This window comes from Lipophrys pholis, assembly GCF_963383615.2.
Source record: "Lipophrys pholis genome assembly, chromosome: 17".
NCBI classification, from domain to species: Eukaryota; Metazoa; Chordata; class Actinopteri; order Blenniiformes; family Blenniidae; genus Lipophrys; species Lipophrys pholis.
Window position 1 is genome coordinate 20471125 of NC_137643.1, and position 27061 is coordinate 20498185.

Below are 27061 nucleotides of genomic sequence, written 5' to 3' on the forward strand. Positions count from 1 at the left end.
CTGTTTTTACCTCCTACCATCGAAGGTAGCGTCTATGAACACAGTGAATTGTGGACTTCCCTCTGAGACGACTTTGAGTAATACTTAAAACTCTATTGCTCTGTTCCCAAACTGCAGTAGCTGTGAGAAGAGTGTGTACCTTCCTACTCTTGGAAGTGCATCCAGTTAGCTTGCTGTCAGAGAGGTGTTCAGTCTGGTCAGATACACACTGTCTTCAAACAAATCGCCCCGATTCAACCAAGAAATAAGCAAACTTTCATTTGAGCCAAAGTGAGAGATCAGAGTACAATTGTCATGATGAGCCTTTCAAAATAATGGCGCTCGGAAGGAATTTCCTGAGTCTACTACAACTATGATATACTTAAAGCCATATCGAGGGTAAAGTATCATTGAGGTATACCATCTATTGGTCTGACCAGCGGGTGGTGGGGGCACTAGAGTGCCTAATAAACAGACCTCTTGCTCCCCTCACCGATATGTTGCTGGCCAAGAAATAAATAGACAAGGTGTCATTTTACTTGGGCCCCATCGACCTGTTCTCCCCGCCGTCCTCTGCAAGGTGATCCACACTAATCAAAACCTGGAGAAACGGCTTCTACCCCCGAGCTACCAAACTCACCTCCATCCCCCGGAGGGATTTCCTGTTCACCAACTTCTCTGTTGACTCCATGAAAAATTTATCTGAAATAGAAAAGAAAGACTTTCAGAAAACACTTACAGTTTACTGTGATATATAGTTCGATGTTTAATCATTCTCCGGAAAATATATTGCATCTATTCAGAACCATTTGAAACCTTTAATCATAATTCTTAACAGCTATATGGGAACTTTGTGACATTCTTGAGGTTAAATCATTCCGTAGTCATATGGCAGTTTTTTCATCCTACCGTAGTAATCCCGTTGTATTGTTTAAGTGGAGTGATATACCAGTTTGAGGTATTTTTTACAGCCTACATGCTTAATTTTCTAGATGAACAGTAACAAAACTGCACTGCTTTTGCCAGACAAGATCATAAGATCACAGAAGTCAGACGGTTGTCTGACAGAGCTTTAACTTCGACAAGTGGCAGACGAGAGCATGGTAGTCATGCGCCGCCTTGTACATGTAGAAAAACTAACCGACTAAAATCTCCAGTCCTGACTATCAAAGGAACTAACTGTTTAAATATCTAGTCACGTTCATACCTAATCCCCTTAACTCTTGGTGCTGATGTGTACAATTCATCCCTTCTTTTTTGTTGTTTTTCATTCCTTTGCACGGCCATTAGGGAGCTTCTAAACTGTATTTTTCTTCAAGCATTGTTACTCTGCACTTTTGTTGTAGCCACACCCTTGCATGTCAAATAACATTTTGTTTTAACGTTTTCCTGCTTTGCTCGTTCCTATGAAGTAGCGAACACTTCCCGGGGCTCACTTGTGCTTTTCTTATTCTAGACTTTGACTGGAACTACTTCTGGTCATGGAGCCGCTTCGTGGACTACTTGCAGTGTGTGCTGGCCTTCACGCTGGTGGCGGCCTACATCACCTACCTCCTCCTGGACTCGGCGCTCTTCGTGGAGACTTTGGGCTTCCTGGCTGTCTTCACCGAGGCAATGCTGGGCACGCCGCAGCTCTACTGCAACTATCAGAACAAGTCTACCGAGGGCATGAGGTACGCATCAAACGCGGCGAACTCGACATTTATGGAGACGATTTTCTCTCTTTAGCCTTGAGAAGTCACAGATGAGTGTTGGGATGTCGCTCATCAACCATCCAAAATCCTCTTCAAACGAGGTTTACGGGCACTTTTCCCACATGTCTCTTCAGGTGTTCATCATATGCTCAGAGTAAATCTGTGGGGATCGTTTAGAAAGAAGCAGAAAAAAGAAAATCCTCACTTTTAGGGTGTTGATTTCCACATGACAGCAGCAAGTTGCTGAAGTTCAGTCAAAGCAGTTGCAAAGTTTTTAGAGTCAGTTTGCCACATTGTCCTACGTCTACCCTGGGCCTTGGGCTGTTTTACCCTCTCCAAGCTGTCGGACACAAACTGGAAATCACTAATTACACTTCCATGTTTGTAGTTGGGTCCTCAGTGGAAGCGGTTCCGTCTTTGAACAAGCGCGTCTGTTGAATTTGGGGTTTTTCCTCTTCCCCAGGTGACGCCGCAGCAGGTGACCAGAACAACTCACGTTTGTGGGACCTTCTTGCTTTTTAACTTGTACAACCGGCCAGAAAAACACGTTTCACAGCTGTGAGGTTGAGACATGTTCGTCTTCATCGCTGGCCCACTAATCATATATACTGATGACGGTCCCATTCAAAGCTCATATTATGGGCTTGGTCATCGTCACTGCTCGAGTTTTGGCTTTTAGACGATCGGATTAACTCGTAAGATATGAACTTGCCTCGGTAAATTCTTAATCACACCTCATGAAGCGGGCCTCTCGGACAAAGACTGATGGAGGAGAGCCTTCAGTGCCTGTAGGCGGCTTTTCTTCAATCAAACAAGCTAAATAAATCTTCTTTACATCTTTACTGATCAATAACAAAGGAGAAGGCTGCTGAACGACTGTTGGTACTCATGTAAGAGAACCTAATGGCTTCAAAAGAAGGATTACTCTGCTCGGAGCCTCCATTATATAAACCAGTGTGTTGGGTCAATAGTGTGGACACAAGAGCTTAGTATGGGCCTTCAGGATTTGTAGCATTTGAATAACCTCTTATGTGCAACCATTAACAGAATTTTCTGTCCTTTCATTGAGTTTTTGATTACCTGAAGAAGAGTGGCTCTTTCCGCGGGCGTTATAGCTGTCGAATGGGTGACCACAATTTTTCAGCTCTATTTGCTGATGTCCATAGTCAGTGGTGTTATTATATACATATACATTATACAGTTATGCTGCAGGGCTTATATTGATTAACTATACAATACATAATACAGAACAGATGACATATTGCAAGGCTCTTTAGAAATATACCATGAAATACATGTTTTGTGCAATCACAACTTTGAGTTCTGCCTTTTTGTTTGGCAGTCTTACAAACAGAATTATGTTTTATGCAACTCGGGCCCTGTTTACACTGTGTTTTGGGGGGGAAACTGACAGTTTAAATTTCCTTTTGGGTATCAATTTTCATGACAGAGCCACTGAAAATTTTTTGGAAAATGCAGCTTTTCGTCACAGCATTCGAACTCGCCATACAAACGTTTGTGCCGTTGCCATTGTTAATGTTAATAGCGTATTGTTCTCTGCAATTGTGTGTGTGGTTTCCTCACAAGCAACAGCACCCACTAGTGGCCCGACATGCTCGTGACATTATTTTCAGTGTTTCTGCCGTTTCCTTGGAAACAGCCATTGTTTTCGAAACGTTGCCATGTAAACATGAAACTTTTCTGAAGCAAAAATGCAAAAACGATGCATTTTCACTTTGATCGTCACCTAAACTGGGGTCTAAGTAAGGAAATCTGTGGATCGCCTGGTCAATCCGATTTTTTTCAAAATCACATAAAAATGAATGGGCTTGTTTTCTTTGCCTGCTCCCGATTGCAGGAAGCATCTCATTATGGTTTTCTTTAACACGTGCAATGTGAATTTCGATAATGTCGAAAATTCCCCTGTTTTTTACCTGTTTAGCAGGTAAAGTCTAACCCTACACACCCCCTACAAGAGGGTCCCGACTCCTCGGGTGGGAACCATTTTGGCTCAAGCCTTTCTCATCCATACCCCAACAGGAAATGTGTTTGTTACTTCATCTCTCGCCATCCCGACCTGATGTTTTCGTGCCTGCCGCACAGCACGAGCACATAATGACTTAATTGCATCACGCACGACTTAATTGCATCACGCAGCACACCTGTGTGGCAACATCTGCTCCGCTTATATTCCTCCTCTCATTGAAGTTTTTCATTTAGAGCATCCGTCTGCACGGAGGCCAAAGGCACCAATCAGAACGGCGGCAGAGCTTTGCCAGATGATGCGAGGAGGTGGACAGTGCAATCGCTTGATGTAAACACACTTTATATGCAAAATGGTTATTGACCATCTCTTTTGCTCGTCCGTCAGTCCAATCTATGGAGCGGCAATCTGAATGAACCAAAACGGAGTTTGTTGTATCCCTGATTAATGATAATGTCTTTATCCTGATGAGCAATGTTTTATTTATGAACGCCACTTCCGTCACGGGCGGCTTCCGAGGGCGTCGCGCCATAGCTCGCACTGAGTAATGACTCCAGATTATATTGTCTCACATATGATCATTAACGCCGACACGTGCTGATTAAGTATTCCTGGCACCTGTCGAACAGTGAGCTGGGATCCCTGACAGCCCTTTGCGAAGCGAACATGACAATCAACCCCTCTGAAAGTCGTTGTGGTAATGAGACTTTTCATTCCACTGTATCTATTTCCAAAGTGTGATTCTGGCTCCTTAAAAAAAAAAAAAGCAGTAATTACAGGGCTCGGCGTACGGATGATTTTGGGAAGCCCATCCTCTTTCGCGGTAGATTCTTAGGTGAATTACACTGAACGCTTTCCCCAAATATTACACGCCGCTTTAATCCCGCGGCGCCTTTAACAAGGCGATTGGTGCATTGAAGTGCAGGAACGACTGAACTGATATGGAAGACTCTCTCGGATTGAGTTTGTGGTACACACAGGCCCTGACGATTATTAAAAAAAAAAAAAAAAAAAAAAGGCTCCCTCTCTGTGTGAGTCCTGCCTGGGAGCAGTTTGTGTTGCCCCCGCCCGTCCCCTCGCTGCTGGTCGGCTTTCTGCAGCAGACAGATAACAGAGTTCCAGCAGGGGCTGCCTGTCCACTTAACCCGCCATGACGGCTCCCACGCTGGGCCTTTCTTTACCCTCTCTGTCCCCTGCCTTATTTATTTTTGATTTCCTCGTGCCTGCCACCCCTCACCCGCTGTCTCCCCGCAACATATTGTACAGAAAGCCACCTGAAATGTGTGGTTGTTGATGATGAGGCCACCTCCACTGGGTTTCCTGCGATTTATTTCCTGTATAACTACTTTTTATTACTTTTTGTTGATACCCACTGTCTCTAATGTCTCCTGTTAGATGCTGGCTGCAATTCTTTTCCACCGACCGTCCAGCACGGCCAAAGGCGAAGGTCGAAAACGTAGTGTCGACCAAGTTGGACACAGTGGCATCTTTAACCGCTCTGGAGAACTCCGTGTTGACAATTTAACCCTAGGAAATGTATTTTAGCGAGGTCCAGCTGGTGGGCATGCTTCTTCTATCTTGGAAATCTTCTTGTATGATTAATGTTGAAGGTTTTCAAAAGTGATTCTCGCCTTTTTCTAAAGTCCTGACTCCAAAATGAAACCCAGTAACAATCCCGTGGAAAGAGCAAATGTTTGTTTTTACCAAAGTATCATCTCGTGTTTTTTTTTTTATCACATATAATATTAATTCAATTCAACTTTATTTATATAGCACCAAATACAACGCAGTCATTTCTAGGTGCCTCTAACAGGAAGAAACCCAATTACTATCTCAATACTTGACATTACCAATGTTCACCTGAACTGTGGTCTGTTGGTCCAGTTTTGATTGTCAAGCAGCAAATTCGACAAATATAGGAAAATATCATCCGACTATGAAAGTTGTATATTTCAAAGTATATCAGAATACTGGCACTACTGCATCAAAGAGGTCGAGTCTTGCTTGTTTTTCTCATCCTCTTGGATTAGTTGCAAGCAATTTTGAACTTAAACACCAACGAAACCACAGATTTTTATCCTCCTTTTGGTAGTTTCGAGTTTTTGTAATGATATTGTACTATCCTGTCTCTTTGTTGAGCTCTAAACTCCTACACACCAAACCTTTTACGCCACAATATAGCAGTAATTTGATGTGTGTGGGCTTTCTACTCTATGTAACGCCAGCAGCCTGTTCGAACAATGAATGTGTTTTTTTGGGGGGGTTTTTTGCAAGTAGAGTGTTAAGTATTATTGTTCACTTAAAACACAGACATTCCTGAAAAGTGCATTACTTTATAAGTGAAAAATTCACACACCAATGGAGGCAGCCCATAACATAACATAGTTGTGCATGGATGCTTCATGCGCAGAAAGATGGAGAATAGTATAGATTATTTTAATTCCTTCAATCGGTCTTGGATGTTTTTTAGAGTTTGTTCAGTATCCCTTATTCACAGTTCGTCTTGTTTGATGCTTTCAGTAAATGTGCGTCCATTATGAGCTGGCAACAGTCCCACACGGCACTGATATGCTTTCAAAAACCACGCGGTACATTCTGGTTGCAGTTGAAAAAGGGCCAAAGGGATTCTAAATCTCCGGCCATTAAATGAACGGTAAAGGTTTGCATCGGGCTCTTTCTCGGTTGCCTGCGCGGCGCACTCCGAAGGCAGAGGACATTGTCATTTCCAGCTCTGTTTATTGTTTGTGTTCTCTGCTTCCCGTGTGCTCAACCTGTTGAGTCTGGCAGGCCGTTGCTAGGTTACTTTACCTCGGCGCTCAAGTAGCCAGTGCTTGTGTGTGCGTCTGTGTTCAGGCAGGGATGCAAAGGCGGAACCTATAAAGGCGACATGTTGAGCTTTCAGGTTAGCGGATTTCAAGGTCAGAACTCGTGTAAAGGCTTGGCACGAGATTTGCATGCGTGTGAAGGCAGGTAAACTTGGGTGGGATGCTCATTCATTTTATAGAGGAAAAGGAAAAGCAGAATGTCCTTCCCCACATGAAACCAATCCAGCGTGTTCGTATTGAGAAACATCACGCCGGCTGGCCCCCAATTAAAAGCCGAGTCGACAGGCGAAAGCTCTGATTGGAGGGACATTTTTAAGTCTTCAGCGTGACTCCTTCCACACACTTGTTTATTCAGGCTCACAGCAGGGAGCTTCTCAAGCAGGCAGGAGGCGAAGTGCAGGGGAAAAGTTGGAACGAATCATACTGGACGTCCACAGACCAGCATGTCTGACATGCAGGTATTTTTTTTTTTTTATCATCCGGTATGAATAGTGTTCGGGGGACGAGACGACGGTCCCAGGAGGACCGATTTGGAGCCGTTTAGTATTTCTCCAACGTTAATCCCCCCCCCCCCACCTGTTCTCTGGTTCTCTGGTCATGATGTCTGACACACGTAACTGCTCGGTTACCATAATGGCCCCTCAGAGGTTTGCATTAATGCTGCTCATACATTGTGTATGAGACGGAAGTGCTGCTCCCCATCCGGGGCCATTCCCAATCTCTTTCGCCTTTGGTGTCACATTACCGTTCTCGCTCTCTAAACTCGTCAAGCTTTGATTCTCCTCGAGCTTGTTGGCAGTTTTAGAAGGCGAACTTGTTGCATTAATGTATTTCGCTCCAGGCTGCCTAAACTTTTTTCGGTGAGCGCAAAAGTTGACAATGCGAAAAAGCGAGAGGTCATAAAAAAAAAAAATGGTCTCCCTGTCAGATCAGAATCCTCCAGTAAGCGTTTTTACATGAAGCGCTTTCTTTCCGACCAGACTTTCACGGCCATTGTTTTTGCCCATGTGAACACAGCCCGTGAAAAACGCTATTAGAAGCTCCACTTTGGCTCAATAACGTTGAGGTCACCACCCGATGGAGGAAACTCATTTCAGCCGCTTATATCTGCGATCTCTCTCTTGAGCCCTTACTCACAGTTCATGACCACAGGTCAGGGTAGAGATGTCAACAAACTGGTAATCAGAGAGCTTTGCATCACCGCTTAGTTCCCACTTTACCGTAAGGCTCTGTTACCGTGACCGCATCTTTACTGCAATTGATAGCACCATATTTCTTCCTCTCTTCATTCAAACCTCTACACCAAGGGTGGATTCCCTTTTCTCACCATAAGAGCAAGACTTTATTTTCCCGTACAGAACCATGGATTCAGATTTGAAGGTGCTGATCTTCTTCACCAGTTTCTCGTGTCACCCTGTAGGATTGCTTGATCTCAGGGTAAATAGACAGGCGCAGCCCTGAAACAGACAGAAGTTCTCACAATGGTTCCAAAGCAACCGTTCTGCCCAAATCCCTTCCCACAAAATATCTGGAGGGACTAAGATATCTATATGCCCCTCAACAAATACAGAAAACCCCCATAGGGTTGGCAAATTCTCAAACATCTTTCATATGTTGAAAGAGATTTTCTTCTGTTCCAGGAAGATTCCCTCATTGTTCCTTCTCGATTCGAGTTACAAGGTTTGGTCCCAGTCCATTTTCCTGTACGCTGGCGTCAGGTTCTCCAGTGCTGCCAAGAAGAGTGATGCCCTGACAGTTGGAACCCCCCCCCCTTCTGGTTCCTCTTTGTTTAAAGCTGAGGGCAATCTAAACTGGAATTCTGTTGGAAATTCCACACTAATAAGTTATGTCAGTTTCAATATTGTTTGGCTCAATCTCAAAATGTGCTTCAAGTGAAAACTCGTCGCTTTTGCATACCGTTTCAGGAAAAGGTTCACGTTTCCACGGCAACGTTTTCTAAACAATGTCCATTTACACAGAAACAGCAGAAACACGAAAAACGATACCGTTTTCTCAGTTTAGTGTCTCCGTGGAGTGTCTCCGTCTTCATCAACCATGTTGCTACAGAAGCTACTGAGCTCATTACAGATTTCACAACTTAATTTTTTTTTTTACATTCTCTAGTAATTTGTTAGTTTCATATTCCAGTGTGTGCCAAAGTAGTACTTTAACAGTCCACACACATGAGTCTTTGCACATCCACAATGTATTTTGAGTTTCATGTGTATTCCTCATGACTCTGTTTTTGGTGTATTTTGGTATTTGTGTGGATGAGTTACAGCCCAGGCATAAATACTTTAGCATTTTCAGTGTTTCTTGTTGATTTTGAGTTGACGAATGTATTTGTTAATGAGATTTTGTTTGTATTTTGTGTGTTAATGGGAGCTGAGACCTCATTTACACAACATTTCAAGTGAGAAAGCGTCACTTTTGCTTTTCTGCTTCAGAAAAGCTTTGCGTTTACGCGACAACAGCAGAATCCATACACACACACAGTTTGGCATTTTCACTTGAAATCATTGTTTTGTAAATAGGGTCTTGTTGCTTGCAGTTATGAGAAATAGAAATTAGTGTTTATTCAAAGGAAAGTACCTTGAAGGAACACCTCTGGAAACCGGGCCAGCGATCTATTTGAAATTGCCCTTTAGTTTCCTCATAGGGTTTTGTATGATTGCTACTTGTACAACAGGACTGCCTCTGAAACTAAATGTCACATTTGGGAAAACTCCAAAGGCTCTGAATCAGGCCAACGCCCTGCATGCCGCACTTTGTGATAAAGGCCGTCTGAAGGTGTCAAAGGCTTTCGCTGCGTTTGTAGCCTACCTTCCTCTCAAACACACGTAAGAGTGTGCAGGTTCTCTTTCGCCCCGGGATGAATTTGTCAGTAACAGACGTTTTGCTGTTTTGTAGGATATTTGTCAGCAATGTTTCCCCGGACTCAAATCTTTGAAAAGATCTTTCTCTTTAACGAGTGGAGGTACACAGTGTTAACGCGCAAGTTTGCAGCATGCTGTTGAGTTTGACAGGACTGTTTCTGTTTGAGTGTGAGTTAGGGTCTGTTTGTTTATATTCCTGTAAAACTGCTGATGCATCTTTGTCAATACAACCCGGCAGCCTTCACTGGTAATGATATTTGAAAAAAGATGTGTATCCCATCCTCCCCCTCAGTATGTGCTTGTGTAAGCTGACTCTTTAGTTTAGCTTCCCCAGGTTTTGTTTAGCCTCTTTTCGCTGCTTGCAGCCTTACAAAATTCTAAATCATTCCCTTTTTCTTTTTTTTTTTTTTTTTTGGGAGCGATGAATCTCAAGAGGTGAAGGGAAAAGTTGCAATTAAACTGTTTTAGGAGAACAAAGGCTTTGGTTAATTAACAACATAAATCCAACAATCAGTGAAAAGTAATTGCCTAAAACAGAGTGTTTATACCCAAAAACTAGTGGTAGTGTTACCAGGAATACTTTAATTTGTACAGGCTAATTTAGACACTAACAATTATAGGGTTATTCTACATTTAGGCACAATTTCCACGACGACTTTTTAAGTAAAAATGGAAGGAAAAAAGTGCCTTTTTGATGTTCTTTACATGACAACCGTGCTCCAAGCCAGTGATAATGCAATCTTTTGAAAATTGCTCCCAAGGTCGAACATCTGAAAGTGCTCACACTGCGTCTCTTTTCTGAAACACTGTTACTGCTCATGCACGTCACGACTTGTAGTAAATAGCTCTTCTGCAGAATGTGTGGGTAGATCAACAATCACAACGGCAATGTTTGCCTGCAGAGTGTCATGACTCTCCGTCCGTATTCTCCTGTGACTTGGAAGTTTTAGAGTTGAGAGTCACCTGGAATAGCAAGACACCTTGTCGTCTGTCCTTGTGAATGTCCGCGCACTCGCCATTGTTGATGTTTATTGCGTTCTGTTCTCTGCACGCATGTGTGTGTGGTTTCATTACAAAACCAAACAACAGCATCCACTGGTGGCCCGACTGGAAAACTACCTAATTTTCAGCGGATCTGCCATTTCCATGTGAACGGACATCGTCTTTCATAACGTTGTGGCGTAAACGGGAAATTTTGCATTTTCACATGAAACAACTTGTAATGTTTGATTTAAAAAAACTAAAAAACATAATGAAGAATTTTTATTTTTTATTTATTTATCCTGTATTAGAATAAATTTTGATGTAGAACCAAGTAAAACTTTCTGGCAGCAGGGCTGTAAATATTTGCGAAAGCAGATGTTTTATGTGACTCTGCCAGATGAAAAAGTGCAAGGTGTTTGCGCCGGCATCTTCCTTGTGAGCGTGTGACTGAGCTGCACATGGGGGAGGACCAGAGGGGGTTTTTGCATTAACACTTTTCCAGGCTGCTGCTAGTCTGCTATTATTGGATGGTCCCGCGCCTGGAGAGTCAGAGGTACATACTGATACTGAGCAGCCTGCCATAAAACAAATACAACATAACAACACACCCACAAACAAGACAGAGAGATGGGACATGCAGACAGCCAGTGGCAGCCTTATAAGGCTCCTGGTCCTCGGCTGCATCCCGGTACACTCGATAACAGTGCCAGAGCCTTATTTAGCTGGCGGGCTTCTGTACACACACGTTATATTTCCATACCTTCAGTGGACTTCACATTAACTCGCATAGATTTCCTGCAGACTCCCTTAATTCCAAGTAACTGGTAGTAATTTTAACATACCTTTACATTAAACTTGACTTTTCCTCCAGAGTTAAGGTGTGTGAGCTTGTTCCCATGATTATGACGCATACTGCCTATACACACTATTCCACGGACATTACATTGACCACCACTTATTTCCCTGCAGACTCACTTTGAAGTATAATATTTACCCTTAGTCTAACTTCCAGAAGTGTCCTCACTAGAAATTATTAGGTTGTGAGGAATTGCTTTATGCTTCAAAAGAAGGTTGAGTAACCTTGGGGCCAGTGAAAGTACCTCACTGATTAATTTGTAAAGACTTGCACTAATTTTACACAAAACTACTTCACATTGACTGTAACGTCAACTCGATCACTTGAACTCAACTATGAGTACACAGGTTGAAAGTGCGCAGACTGACGGAACCTTCTGTCCATCTTCTGCATTCGTTATGTGAGTAATATGGTGTGTATCCGGGAAGCCGGTGGCCACGTAGCAAATTGAGTAATACCACTGGTCACACGTGGGTGGCAGTGTTGAGCTGAATTGAAAATGTGCAGCCAGTGAAAGGAACAAAAACAGACAACAAATCTCCTTGAGAAAAGACTTCTATCTTGTGCGTCGATTGGACATCACAACAAAGATGTTATGAATACATTTGAGAGGAGCGTGGAAGAAGCTCCGTGGTGCCGTTAGATTCAATAAAACTCATCGTGACGTCTCAGAAAGCATTTGAACCGATTGTAGCTCGGTGAGTGCGTCATCCCAAGTAGAAGTACCCTTCAGAAGATGGTACTCGTTGCTCATAAACGGATGGCAACCATCCTCTGGTAGGCTGTGAGGTTTTAAATCTGATTAAACATTAGAATCTGAACATGAAGCCAAAACAGGAAAACGATGCCGTTTCCAGTCATCTAATCTCACCCTTACCTACTTCCTACTGTATCTATAAAAAGTGTCTACTGTGTGTTACCAGACTTGGTTCCACACGAGGTTCATAAAACCTGCCTACGCACACGGCGGCCTGCAGCAACGTGCTGGAATGGATCTGAATTGACTACCAATGCTGGCGGGCGGTCCACCCCTGTGGCCTGGTGTGTGCCTCTTAATGCTGCTGTGGTAGAACAGAGTTTCACCCCAGCTGGAGCAGCTTCACATCGTCTGTCCAACCCGACATCCCTCCATCTGCTCAGTAACTCCAAGGGGCGAAGTCTGTTCAATCGAAAAGACAGCGGTTTCTTGGTTCACGCTGATAATTCTGGACAGATTTAATGATGAAACTGGGAACATTTCACACTCAAAACACTGGCGAGTTAAATGAAGATACTTGTTTTCAATGAAGTCTTACCGCAGAAGATAACTCGAATGATGACGTTTTAAATCTGTCACTCATGGAAATATTTCTTTGTGGGATGCGAGACAATGGAAACAGCTTCTTTAGATTTCTACAATTCTTGAAATGATTAAAGTTGAACCAAAATGCCATATTTCTAATTAACTGTGCTGCTTTTTGCCGTTTCCTCTTTTCTGCAGCACTTCTTTTTTTTTTTTTGGCCCGTCACAGTTTACTGATGCGTGAACTCCTGATATACGGAACAAAGAAGACTCGGCTCGAGCTGCTATCTGCCTCGTAACGAAATGTTCTGCAGAGTTTCAGATCAGAATCTGCCATCCTGGTTCTGTGTAATGCAAAGTGTGAAGGCCCGGCACTGTAAATAATTAAAATGAAGTGGATATCTCCCAATCGTTTTATTGATAAATTCTCTCTTCATGCTTCTGGGATTCAGCAATAAAGCACTTTGTTAAAGCAGTGTGAGAATGTTTCTCCAAAAAGAATTGAACTATCAAAGATACATGTTTTTCTAGCTCATGCAGATAAGAAATCAGTGGCTGTGCTAGCACCTCATTAGACCCTCTTGTTTCTTTATTTTTGGTGTGATGATTTAAAACATGTTGGATATGGACTAATTCTTGCTAATTACAATGCAGATTTAAAAATAATTTTTAACCAATCGGATATATACTAATGGCATGGCCCGTCAGTATGGGCCACAACGTATTCTATCCGTCCATCCATCCATGTGTTTAAAAATCATGTCACCTAAAGAGTACATTGATAAAATTCTTCTTTCTCCCCAAAATATAAGTTTACGGAACTATAGTAAATTAATTTGTATGAACAATATTTCCATTAATATATATATATATGTAAATACCAATATGAATTTATATATTTCCATTGAAATATATATGTAAATACCAATATGAACATAAAAACATGAACTGACAGTCACGGCTTCATTACTATACCTTTTGAAAATTGTCTTTATACGTTTTTACGAGTGCTGTCAGTCGATTAAAAAAAAAACAATTTGCTGATTGCATAATTTTCTGTAATCAATTGCGATTAATCACATTGTTTTTTTACTGAACACTGAAGCTTGTAATGGATATTTATTCAGGGAAAACCACGGAATTAATGTCGACTCAACACACAGAGACTATATTTCAATTTAAAGGCTATTTTTAAAATGTCCTTTTAGCTTTTGGTGAAAAGTACTTGGGGGGGGGGGGGGGGGGGGGGGGGGGGGGGGTTATTGGCTGTATATTGCCAATTAAACAAACATCTAAAACACAAAGGAAAGTTACAGTTTTCACTTAAAAACTTTCTGTAAACGGGGCTTAATGTTCCTGTTCATTCAGCAGCCTGTAGCGTAAAGCTCCACGAAGCACAGTCCTTCAGTATTGTATCCACAGATTGCTGAGAGGTGTTTTTAAAACTTGATCATTGCCTGTGCGAAACCTTGTTAGTCCAGCACCAGAACTTCAGCTCTGCTACTATAGATCCCATGAAATCTGCTGGAGACATTTCTCCCAAGACTTTTATCGACAGAGGCCGTTAAGAGGCTATAGACGTCATTGTGATGTTCTAGGAAGCAGCTTGAACTGATTGTAGCCTTGCAAGTGCGCATCTTCCCAACTGTCAGGGCATCACTCTTCTGGAGAGGGTACTCTTTGCTCATCATGGGATGGCAAAAACCTACAAGACCGGATTGATCAATACTGTTGTGTTGCTTCCACCAATTCTGACCCGACCATCTGAATGTCGCAGCAGAGATAGACACTCATCAAAATACCAGTAACTTCTTCCTTTCCCCAACTTTCATGACTCCACATGGACTTCAGATTTCTCTTTAATGTTAGTATCTACTCTACAAACCCAGTGCCAGTCAAGCTCCGAAAATATCTATTGTAGTTACATAACATGAAGGCAAACTAAGTGCAATCTTGGCTGCTGTTCAGTTTCAAGACAGACATTTCAAACACTTTTGTCCTTGTCACTTTTTAAAAAAAACTGCTGGACGAAAAGATTGTGTGCTTGCAACATGGTTGTCGTATTCTTTTTAAGTACTTCAGGGGAAAAAAAGTATTCTCTTGCGTCTGTCTGCATCGTGTAAAATCAGCTTGTCACAGCCCTGGACGAGAGCTGATGTCTACACTAAGTGAAATATTTAAACCTGGAATGCAAGATGGATGTGCATAATTTCATAAACATTACCTCCCACAAACCCACCAGAGGCAAACTGGTTGAAATCCTCTTTGGAAAATGCTTCAATGCTTTCGTGCACGAAACACAACTTTGTACTTATTACTTCAGACAGCTGACAAATTTGCGGTTGAAGAGTTAAAATTCGGCCCTCGCTGGAATTTGTTTGTCTAATCTATTCAGTGGACATGATGAAGAATTTACTGCCAGAATCTTGCTTCATTGGTCACTGCTGCTGCTGATGACAAATACATAATGTAATACTGTATCGGGGCTCTTTCATGAGTGCTCCGTGCAGTATCGGATCTGTGCATCCCTAACACAGTTTAGTTGTAAACCCTTTCCTGTTGCTAATCTTGTGTCGTTTTCTCAACTGGCTACAAGCTACTCGGAGTGTAGTGGAGATGTTTTCTCCAAATTGTTTTCAACCTTGGCTTAAAAACCCTATAAACAGAAAGTGTGTACTCACACCTTCACTTTGCCAAGTACAGAGAGTGGTGGCTTGCCATGCTTTCTGTTGTACTCCTATATGTCTAGGTGAAAGGCGACAAATAAGTAGCCAGGCATGTTCGCACCCCATTCTGCCAACCCTCCCTGTGTTCGCGCTTATTAGAGAGTCAACAGAGGAATTGATCAAATGAGGAACCTGCTCCTCTCATCATTACCTGCAGATACACATCGGCATAACTGAGCCAGAGGTCGCTGGGGAACCAAGGGGGGCAGAAGGAGGAGAGCTAACAAGCTCCTTTCTGTAGGAGAGGAGTGCTGTGATGGTGGCGAGGGGGATGACAACTGGGAGGGTGAAGATGTAGTGGTGGGAGGATGAGTGGATGGAGAGATGTGCTGTAGAGAATGAGACTGACTGCAGTGCAAAAGTGGAGAGGGATGCAGGAGGGAGTATAGAGACACACACAAATTCTTCATACGAGTATTTTTGCTTTCTCGTTTTCGGGCTAGTAGGGTTTAGAAATGTACCTTTGGCATGCTTCCATGGTGTTCTTCCGAGACGGATAAAAAAGCTGTAATGGCTAAAAAAGATATGACAGCCAAATTGACCGAACAGTAAAAACAGCTACAGTGTCAAAAGCCAATAAGAAATCTATGACCGCTTAAGCGGATGTAAGGACTAAAACTACAAAAATGGATAAACGAGATAAAACAGCTCAGTTGGTTAAAAGAGCGAAGATGGTTATGAAAGCTAAACAGGCTATATCAGCTAAAATGAATGTAATAGTTATAGCTTTAACACACAAATCAAGTAAATGGCTTAAGTGCCTAAACTGGCTATAAAGGCTCCAATAGCTAAAGCTGCTGAAATATCTAGACGCTCATGTTGGGGCCTACAGGCTCAGGAAAAAAAAATCTTTTATTTAAGTTTTGGCTTATATTTTGTGAAGAATACTTAACAAACATAAGTGAGGTTTTCTTTTCAAGTAAGACTGATAGTTTGGCAATTAGTTCCTAATTCCGGTGGTGCCCCACAATTATTGATTAATAAATAACAGATTTATTTTAATTGGTATTTTAGATTAATAGATATATATTAAATAATTTTAAAGGACTTACTAGCCTTAAGTAATTAATCCATTACTTTACTGTATTTATTAATGAGTAAATGACAATTTAATCTAATTAAAATTTTAGATTAATCATATATTACTTTCAGTGATTTATTACTTTCAGTGATCGATTACTTACAGCAATTTACTGCCAATAACCAAATGTAAATTCCAACACTAAAATAGCTGTTGTAGTTAAAATACCTGTAATGGCTAACATGCCTAAGACTGAAAAATAAGGGTATAATGGCTTAAACAACTTTAATGGCTGAAATAAATAAATATATAACATGAAGGAACTGAAGCAGCTATAATACAGGGACATCAGAAAAGCTTGCTGGAGGGACTTGAGATCACTTCTCATCCCATATTTACATCTGCTAAGAGGCTTATAGGATGCCAGAGACTGTGAGAACAAGAAGGTCAGACTGGTGCTGCTGAGGGAATCAAACTCTCGCCTGTTGAGGGTCCTTCAGTGTAGGACATGCTATAAAACTGAGCTCTCATTATGGATTCATTGTTGTGACCCTATTATGCTATTGGAGCTGCCATCGATCAGTTACACATCTCTGGAATAAAAAGATTGATCAGATGCAGAATGTGGAACTAGAAAGGACGAACTTGTATGGCCGACTCATGATTTCAAGATCCATGAGACTACTTTGCACTTTATTGTGTATTAGGTACTAATCCTAGCAACGCAGGAAACGGTGCCTTTTCGCTTGAAATGTCATGTAACTGAGACCTTGGTCATTTTTAGGAGCTTCTACTGTTTAATTCTATTAACCTGCTTTGTCCATTGTTAACGTTAAAGCCATTTTGGCAGTTTGATAATTTAGCAATCGTAGCTCTTTTTCTCCATTTTTGCTTCTTTAGCTTTTTTTTTATTTATTTTTTTCAGTTTTATTAGTCAAGCTCTTTCAAAATTACTTTTTTATCGTTGACATTTTCAACATACAGGTTGTTACAGCATCATTGGTCCTGAAATTACTGAAAAAATTCCCTTGACATTGATTTAATCACTATGAGCTGCTTTTGGCAACACAAAATTGAATCAGCTGCAGCGGAATGGAGCGGTCAGGTGATGATAAACTACAAACATTATTTACATTCACTTTTGTGAAAGTTTGCACCCCTCTGAGCTCGGCTGGAGTAAACTTTCACAATCAATGGAAATAAGTCATCGCCCAACAGAAGCTAAAGTTAGTTCCAGGACAAAGTTGAGTGGAGGCAGAACTCTCAGACAAATCCAGTTCCTCCCTACCCGGACAATATCGCTCACAGCCATCTTGCACAGCGAGGCACAACTGGGAATAACACCCAGCATTTAGATTCACGGCGGAGCACAAGCTCGGTGACAGGTCTCCGAAATATAAAATCCGGCGGTGCTTGTTGAAATAGTGCTGACGGAGCCGCCTGACACGCCTGAGTGAGAGGATTTCAAACGTGTCGGTGTGCGTTTGTCTTGTCGTGGGCAGGTTGCTGCGTCCTGTAAAAGTGTGTGTGTTGTAGATACAGTTCTGGCGCAGTCCTTCCTTTGTCAGCATTGCCTTCAACATCCCTGCCTCAAGACACATAAAAATAAACAAGTTTTTGAACTACAGCAAAAAAAAACAAAAAAAAAAGAACAAGCTGAGTCACGCAGCAGTGAGCTCAGCAGAATTCAATGGTTCTGATTTTTTTTTAAAAAACAAACCTTTTTTTTAATGGGGCTTTTAGAATCATGTCCCCATGTTACCTGACTGCGCTAAGTTGCACAACGCGTCTTTTTTCCTATTTTCGAACGGTGTACACAGAGTTGTGCGCTTGCACCCCAGGGCTCGGTTCTCCCGCCTGCGTTCGACTTCCTTTTCCATCTCATTAGTCGAGTTCACAGCGCTTCCCGGTGACCGCGAGAGGACGGAGATGACGCTCGGAGGAACTGTTCCCGAGTTTCTTCATTCTCTCGTCAAAACAGTGTTCTTTTTATGTGTATTTACTGCTAAACTCGTGTCCCTGATCACCTCGGAAGCTTATGAGTTTCGCAGTCAGATACGTGCCGCAGGAAGTGGAGCCGATTGGAAGTCGGCGCCCTGAGAGCGTTCATTATTTCAATTTCCCATGGTTGGTTATTGTGGCAGAATTCTCATTCTCGTCGTGCCTGAACTGACATTACATTCCTCCAACCCCATTTCCCGTCGTCGTTAACGTGCGCTCCGAGTGACCAAATTGAATCTAAAAGGAGAAAAAAAAAAACACATCGGAATCGGATGCGAAAGCTCTCCGGGGCGCCTCGACGGTGGCCAATTTGGCCAGCAGCCGTTGAGCTGGCTCGGTGTCGACAGATGTGAGGAATGTAATTGCGCGAGCAGCGAGGGGCCGCGGATGTTGACAACACCGCTGTAATGAAAGATGAAATGAATTACATGTGTTACTTTGAAAAATGACATTCGAAAATAAAAATAGGCTTTGAAGTAGAAGAAAAATCACAACAAGGTAATTACACTCTGTGTCCCGTGGTCTTTCTTTGCCTCTGGAAAGCCTCTAATTTGCAGATGATTTCTTAACAGTCATTACTTTTTTGGTAAGTTTGTTAAGGAATGTGTCTGTATTATAAACTGTTGTGATTAGAGATGCTCCTGGCGCTGTTGGCTGGTTTCGTAATGAAACCACACACACACATGCAAGCAGAGACAAATACACTTTGAACATTGATAATGAGATCACACAGACTCGTATGGACGGACGATCAAGTTGGATAGTTTTCACGGTGACTGGCGCCACCGCAGCATTTCCGCTGCTTACTGTGGATTTTTCAAAGAAGTAAACGAAACCACAACACACAACAAAAGTTGTCTGTTTTCAAAAAGTCATGTGAAAGTTTTAACAATTTCCATATTTATTTTGCACCAACTGAAATCTTTAATCGCAACCTGTCATTCAAGTCTGAGGTACTTTGCTCTGTGCAGTACTCTGGAGGTTAGCATTCTGTTATACTCGGCATCTTAACCTCCTGAAACGTTTGACCTTTGAAGGAAACTTAAAGTGATTGCAGATTTTTATGAGTCATTGTGGTGATAGAGCCTAATTCATAGTACCTACCCAAAGGCTATGCGTAGCCGTGAACCCCGAGGGCTGTGATTGGTCCACACTACTATGTCATGGGTTGTGTGAAGAAACCCCATGTGTGATCCAGATGATGGCTTGATCAATGTTACCGTCGTTGGAGAAGCTGTTTAATAGTAAACAGGATGTTTTGTTACAGTTCCGGCCACAACGTTTCGCTCACCTCCGATAATAAAGAAACGAGCCCATAGTCGCCGCTACAGCCTGCTGGCTAACACCCGAAGCTAAGTTTCGAAGAGTCACTGCTGACCTTTATACCAAAATGCTCATTATGAATTATGAACTAAACATCTACAACGAGTTTCATGTGGTCTCACTGCGCCCCCTAGTGTTATGGCGGTGAACTGCTTCACCACTTACAATCTCAACTTCCATAACTATAGTACCACAACTTCCAGAGTGAAGGAACAGCACAGAGGCGACACACTGCCCTTTGCATACTATAGATACAGCGATGTTTGTGTGTATATATATATATATATATATATATATATTTATCGGTCTTAAGCAGCGTTCTCTTCGCAACTAAGAGCTTAAGCCTGCCCGAGCAGGGCTAGCTCGCTAGCACAATTAGCAGCATCCACCATTCGGTGCAGGTCACTATAAGAAATAATTAGTTTGATGTGATTGGGCCTTGCTTCCATAGAATGTTTTCACGGTTTTTCCTGACTACATGCTACCTTATTTTCATCAACTTGGCGGCTCTTATTCGAAGTTGCCACGAAGTCTCCCGTGTTGCAGGCAAATAACAACAAACTGGAGCCTTTTAAATGAATACAACACCAACAGACTGATATTTCTGGTGCAGACTAATGAGGAGGCAGAAGTTTTCCTTTTATCTCAGCAGTTATGTTTTGTCATCCGTACTGCAGAGGATGATCCGTTTTCCATTCTCGCTGAGAAACAAGATTCATACCGATGCGACGAAGGACACAATCAGATCCTCTTTGGATAATCCTTCACATTAGTGGGAAATTGTGTCATTAGTGATCTAAAACGTCACGGCCACTTGTCGCGTTTTGTGGGATCTTCTTTGTACCTCTAACAGGTCGTCTCATCAGTTCCTCCTTGCGACCATATGGACGTTCGCATTGATTTATCCATTCACTCATCTGCCCCGTTTTCCATCCATCCTCACATCGACCCATCCTTCCAACAATCCATCCATCTTCTACACCATTTTGGTTTTTTCAGGCAACAGTTTTAATAGGAATATATCCAAATGAGAAAAGTTTGACGGAGGTTTAGGGAAAAAGTCTTTTTCAGCAAGAAAAACCTCCAGAAGCAACTTCCTGTTTCAACCCTTTGAGGTTGGCGGATAGAGAAGAGGGAAAGGGAAGAGATAAACTCATGAATTGGTGTCAAGCCTCGTCATCTTGTGCCAATTTCAGAGCTTTATTCAGTTTTATAAGACAAAAATAATTATTGACCATTTTTTACCTTGAGAAGTTGAGGATTATGAAGTTTTCTGTAAAGTGTCTGATGCTTCGTGACCAAGTAAAAACGGAAAGCCTTCGTTGTTCTGAGTGTCCGTTTCCTCTGATAACACATCTTTTTGAAAATGGCTCCCAAGGTAGAATTTATGAAGAGTTCTACCAACTTCGACTGTGGAAATTGGGAAAAACGCTGCGCATGCTCAAACATTCCCTCAATATCAACGATGAACTAAAGTTTGGTTTTCGTGTGTCTAAAATGAACGTCACATTTTCTAGTTTTAATAAATCTCAAAAGAAGCTTTAAAATGGTTATCTCAGATTTGGCCGGATTATTCTTGTGATGCTCGATTAGTTTGTTGTTCTGATGTTTCTCCTAAGAACAATGCAAAAATAAAGATGAAACCAACACTTTGATCAGCTCGGTTGAGTGTACATTTATACCTTTTTTTTTCTTTCTTTTTTTGGTACATTTGAAAGGAATTTTTTTAATATTTGCCTCAAATATGAACATAGAAAGATTAGTGCCACTTTTAATCACTGCTTGGTATGTCCCTTTTTCCCTTTTGCCTCAAACTCAAGCTCTATTTACGCAAAGAGTGCTTTCGTTTCAGAAAACTTTCACATTTACACTGCAATGTTTTTGAAAACAATGTCTGTTTTTTTTCTTCTCAATATTCTCCTCTAGTATCAAGATGGTGCTGATGTGGACCAGCGGCGACACCTTCAAAACGGGCTACTTCCTGATGACCCAGGCTCCCGTGCAGTTCTGGACATGCGGCCTGCTGCAGGTGTTGGTGGACGTCACCATCCTGTTCCAGGTGTACTACTACAGCCGCTACCCGCAGAAGCCGGTGTCCCACACCGTCTCCCTCACCACCAGTGCCAAAGCCCTCTGAGAAACGTCCACGGTCGCTCTCTGTGGAGGAGCCGGGACGAGGAGGAGCCGCCGCGGAAATGTATAAACACAAGTACTGAGGCACCTTGACGCAACGCAGGCTCGAGTCGACAACTTGTAGAAACACTCATAAATACGGCATGAACACACCCAGATGTTTATAGTCTTGGCGGTGATCGCTGAAGGACACTTGTGACACACAGAAGCCGCTTTGGGTTTATTTATTACCCCGGTCCTTCTCAATGTGGCGGCTTGCATGCGTCTAGGAATGCAGACCTTTTCAACTCGTGCATGCGGAGAATATTACGCACACAAACGAGCGGTGAGTTCACGGACTGCCGATGGACGCACTGTTACCCGGGCTCAAGGACCAAAGACAAGTTGTGCGCTAGTGAATGTTGCATGGATCCTCTGCCTTAAAGCACATACCTTCGGCTCGCTGCGTCAACAGCAAGGCAGATGTTACAAATCAATCATCAAACACACATTACTGAATGTACAAAACAGCTTTAGTTGTTTTACCTCCCGCGGCACAGTGGAGAAATGCTGGTCAGTCTACCACTTGTTGGACGGAGGATTACAATGTACAGATACTCACATATGAAAGTTCATCAAGGTTCGGTGGTAAAAGAACCCGTCTTGAACCGAACAGACGCCCTGAGAATCGAGCTTTGTTGGCCAAGATTTTTGTACTGAAACTGTTGACGACATTTGTTTATAATTTTCTTCCGCCTGATGCAGAAAATTCTAAACAAAAAAAACACCAACATATAAACTGTGCACCAAAGCTTAAGTAAAGACGCGATGCGAGCAAAACGTTATGATTCCAAGATAGAAGAACGATTTCTGATCAGTTCCGACACTGAAGAGTTCATACTTTTATATACTTAGAGATTCGCATTCTCACACTACGCCGACGACATCACGTTACACATTCATAGCTCTCATTTCTTCTTCATGTTCCGATTGGAGTGTTCCAAACCTGAATGAATGATTGGCCCAGCATGCTAAATAATCCTGAGCAATCATTAAATAAAAACTGCTCTTTCGCGGAAGATTTTGTCATGCGTGGGTGAACACGCTCAAAAGACAATTGTGATTTTGGTTTGGTTTTGTGCAGACGTGAAGAGCGAGAAATGTGGAGGTACCGATAGTTAACCAGAACGAAACGTGAGAGATGTCAGTATTTGTATTGGGAGCACCGTTTGCACTCAAAATAGAATTGATTCTTTTTACTGCAACCACCAATTTAAATCATTTTTTAATTCAGCAGCAGTGTTGAAAACACATTCCAGTTAATGTAGTTTGACTTGAATTAACAGAATCCATGTCATTGTGACCAACACTCTGTGGAGGCCGGTCCTAAGTCAACCTTTTAAACTAAAATCATACTTAATGACATTTGCTATACATTTGGGATTATTATTATTGTGCTATGGAGTAAATCTAGACAGAGCACATGTGGGTTTTTTTGGTGGGAAATTTGTTGGATTTCTTTCAGAAATGTCAAAAACGCTTCCACTTTATGCAGTTTTGGCGTCATATAACTGGGATGCGGCTCAGAATTTCTCATCGGAGTTGAAATTGTTGAATTCGCAGGCTCGATACCTCAGAACGGGATGACGCATGACGGGAGCGTTTAGCACACAAGTTACTGAGTTTCTGTGAATTACTCGTTTCAAATCTGACAAAATTCCAGAACGTTCAACATTTGTCAATGTGATGTGGAAATCTCATCATGTAACGGATTCCGATTAGCAGCATTTGGGTTTTTGAAACGTCACACGGCATCGGAAAACTGTTACCCTGACCTGGAGGGAGTCGGACATTATCCTACGTGACGACTCGTCACACACAAAAAAAAAGGGGGCATCGGGATTTTTGTTGCTTTCCTCAAGGACTAAGCCGGGATGGTAGCTGGAGGGCAGAAGAGTTCAGAAACACTGCAATCAAGGTCATTACAAGTTTTATTTCATTTATGACAAAGCCAGAGGTGCACATGTGTTTACAACGGTCATAAAAAGTGATCCGATCTGCATTAAACTTACATGTATGTACTAACACAATGTGACTAGCCTAATACCACACAATCTCTGAGATGGTTCTTCATCTCATCTCATCTTCATCCCTTTAACTTCTTAGATCTATCAACTGTTCAGAATTCCCTCAGTTGTTATAGATTCATCATAGATCTTCCAGTAGGGGCAGATTGTTTCTGCTCAACCTTTCGTCTTAAAGTCATTGGGCAGTAGATGTATTGTCGGGTAGACGTCTTCTATGCATCACTGATCTTTCGACGTTGTAATCTGCTGTTCAGATTTCGGTCTCAGTGTTACACGGTGACCTCTCTTTTTACTGAAACGGTGCACCCCCTAGGGCAGGGGTGTCAAACTCAGATCCTCGTGGGCCGCAGCCCTGCACGTTTTCAATGTCTCCCTCCCCTGAATGTCCTGATGGTTCATCACCATATTCAGCACAAAGCCAGATAACGAGCTGCTCATTGCAATCAGCTGTGTTGAAGCTGGGAGACATGCAAAACGTGCAGGGCTGCGGCCCTCGAGGCCTGGAGTTCGACACATGTGCCCTAGGGGGTCACATTAGGAACTGCACAACTGATGCAAACAATTCTGTATTATGAGATTTCACGACTTTATCGCTTGGTTTGAGAGTGACTCACATCGAAACTCCAAATGCTTTACATCAAACTAAATAGAATTCCGGTGATTACGATTGACTTTAATCAGCTATTTTTTTGAAATAATAGCTTGAACATCAAATTTAAGATTACCAGAATGAACAAATATAAACCTCGTTACAATGGACCCCAGAACTTTCTTAATAAATTTCTAAATAAACCCAATCAGAACTTTATTCTGCTCCTTTGTGTGGGATTAAGTTAAACTCATTGTCTGTATGCTTTCTATGAAGTATTCATGTAAGAATTTAAGTTTCATACTCAGTCTCCACCTGAGGGGAGTAAGGTAACCTTTAATGTCTTTCTATGACTTTACCATTCTTCTTATCGCTTCATGTTGCCGTCTCTGCAGCGATGCGTTTTATTTTCTGCTGTGATGAATAATCAATGACCAAAGCCTCAGTAGTAACGTCTTCATGGACCCGAGATCAAACATTTACCGTTTGTCGTCTCGGCGTCGGATAGCGCCGACTGACCACGTTGCTGTCTGTTGCCAATCCAATGCAGGAACACGCTGCTCCGGGCAGGTTATTCTCATCACTTCTGTTTCTGGAAGAGAATTCAGAGTGTTCTTTGTTACTGCTTTTGTCTCGTCTTTGTTTTCCTCCGCTGGGGAGAGGACGGATGCCAAACCAGGAGGTGTCCGACTGTCGGGCCTTCAGTGAACTGTGCACAGGAGCAGACCTGATTCTGTCGTCTGCCGGCACATCACACCTTCTGAAAACTGTTTTTTTCTTTTCTTTCTTTCTTTGTACCCGAGGTGCATTTGTTTGTGATTCCAGCCATATATACTGTGTTAACTTTCATCTAAAGCTGGTGTAGGACGGTGTGTGTCAGGACTTGGGCGAGCCGTGGCCATGTTGTGTGAATAAGATTCTCACTATACGTTGCGGTCACGAATAATCAGATCAAAACTTCATAGTTCAACTTAGTTGGACAGTTTCACTGCCCGTACCTGTTTTTTGTCTCTTTTTTTATTTTTTTTCCCATTGAATCATGTGAAGGTATTTTAAAAACTGCCATGTTTTCCTTTGTGTCTTTGTTAATAGTGCAGCAGATAAGTGAAATAAAATGTTCTACTTTTGATACAATCAAAAAAATTGGCATGGAAGCTCATTTTAACTCTTAGATTATTAAACTACTTCAATTTTCCAATGTAGTTGCCAATTTCCAAGCTGTCCATTATTCACCAACACGGTCCCCATTTTCCAATATGGCCACCTTTTACAAAGATGCCCACCATTTTCCAATATGGCCGCCCTTTACAAAGATGCCCACCATTTTCCAGTATGGCCACCTTTTACAAAGATGTCCAACATTTTCCAACATGGTGGCACTTTTGCCAAAGAAATTTGCATTTTGGACTAGTTTGAGTTATATTAGCTTCTGGCTATAAGAAGCCCCTCAAACTTCTCTGGAGTCTATTTGAGACATTTATAGAAAAATGTCACTTTTATGTCCAATATTACATAATCTATCACGATATCTCTATAGAACTTGAGCTTCATGAACATTTCCAGGACTTTCATGAAGATGTGATGTGGTGTAGTGGTTTAGCAGTTTCGACCTATGGTGAGGACACCAGTGTTTGATTCCAGGTCAAACACATTCATCTAGACCCATTCATGTTGGCTTATGTTAATTCGTGGCTGTTTCCATGTGTGTGCGCTCTGGGATGAATTGGCGACCGAACAATTCAAACCCATGCTTTTGGTCGGTGTTATGTGAGATGAGCCTACATCACGCAAAACTAAATTGCATTATATCTGCGCCTAAATATTCGTGCCAATTTTAATGGTTGTATCTGTTTGAACAATGCCGGTCTGTTAATGTACCAAAAATAGCATTACACATTTTTCAAAGAAAGATATTTTACCTCTTAGTTTGTGTTTCATTTGTGTATTAATCCGTGAAATATCTCCCCTTTGCTGCTGTTCAAACACCTTATCGTCAAATGTGTAACATCTCATGTCAGACAATAAAAACGACACGGGAGAAAAACCTGTAGATTCTTCCCGTTTACTTTTGATGGAGACGTCTGCGTCGCTCCCGAAGACGCCGCCCCGTCACACTGTGCAGATCTGACGGACGTCGCTTGTCGCGGGAGAGAAAAGTCCCAACGCTGCAAGAAACGCTCTGGCACATAATCTGCTGGTTCCTCCACCATGAGGAGGAGGAGGAGGAGGAGGAGGGAGCAGCTCGCAGATAAGAGATGAGTCGGGTGAAGAAGAGGTCAGAGGAAAAGACACAGAGCTGCATTAGTGTAGTGTCTCGCAGTTCAAGGAATAGCTTTTTTTTTTTATTATTATTTAAAGGTTATTATAGCATTAGTTTACAAAACTGCCACTTGATCGGTCAACCACACAAACTGCATGATCTATGAGAGAGAAGTTACAGTTTAGACTTTTGTAAATTTGTGCAAAATATTCTGTTGCTGATGAATGAAAAAAATGTTTCACAAAATTAGATTATTGGACCTTTTTTTTCTCTTTTTATTCTATTTATCTGAGCTTCATGTTGTCTCGCTGTCGTAAGTTCGAACACGTTGAGAGAACGGTCAGGGATTGGATCTTTTGGTCAAATCAAGGTGAGTTTTTAAACTTAAATATTCAGTTCAATTTTAATTCTTTAGCGCCAAAAACAACAAAGTCACTTCCAGACGAGAGAAAAACTTAATTC

General features: G+C 42.0%; 1 protein-coding gene across 3 annotated transcripts in view; it reads left to right on the forward strand.

Moving 5' to 3' along the window:
* Nucleotides 1-26378, forward strand: part of slc66a2 (solute carrier family 66 member 2) — a 39404-nt gene extending 13026 nt beyond the window's left edge. Inside the window, exons 3-5 of one of the 3 annotated variants that reach the window (XR_013936184.1) lie at nt 1436-1652; nt 21478-21760; nt 24233-26378. Coding sequence is in view for 2 of the 3 variants with exons in the window: in XM_080485045.1 (XP_080341171.1) it covers nt 1436-1652; nt 21478-21688 (428 nt within the window). In the remaining variant the exon portion in view is untranslated. Of the gene's footprint in view, nt 1-1435; nt 1653-21477; nt 23747-24232 lie in introns of those variants that run through there. The other 2 variants (XM_080485045.1, XM_080485044.1) reach the window with 2 other exon arrangements.
* The last annotated feature ends 683 nt before the right edge of the window (nt 26379-27061 follow it).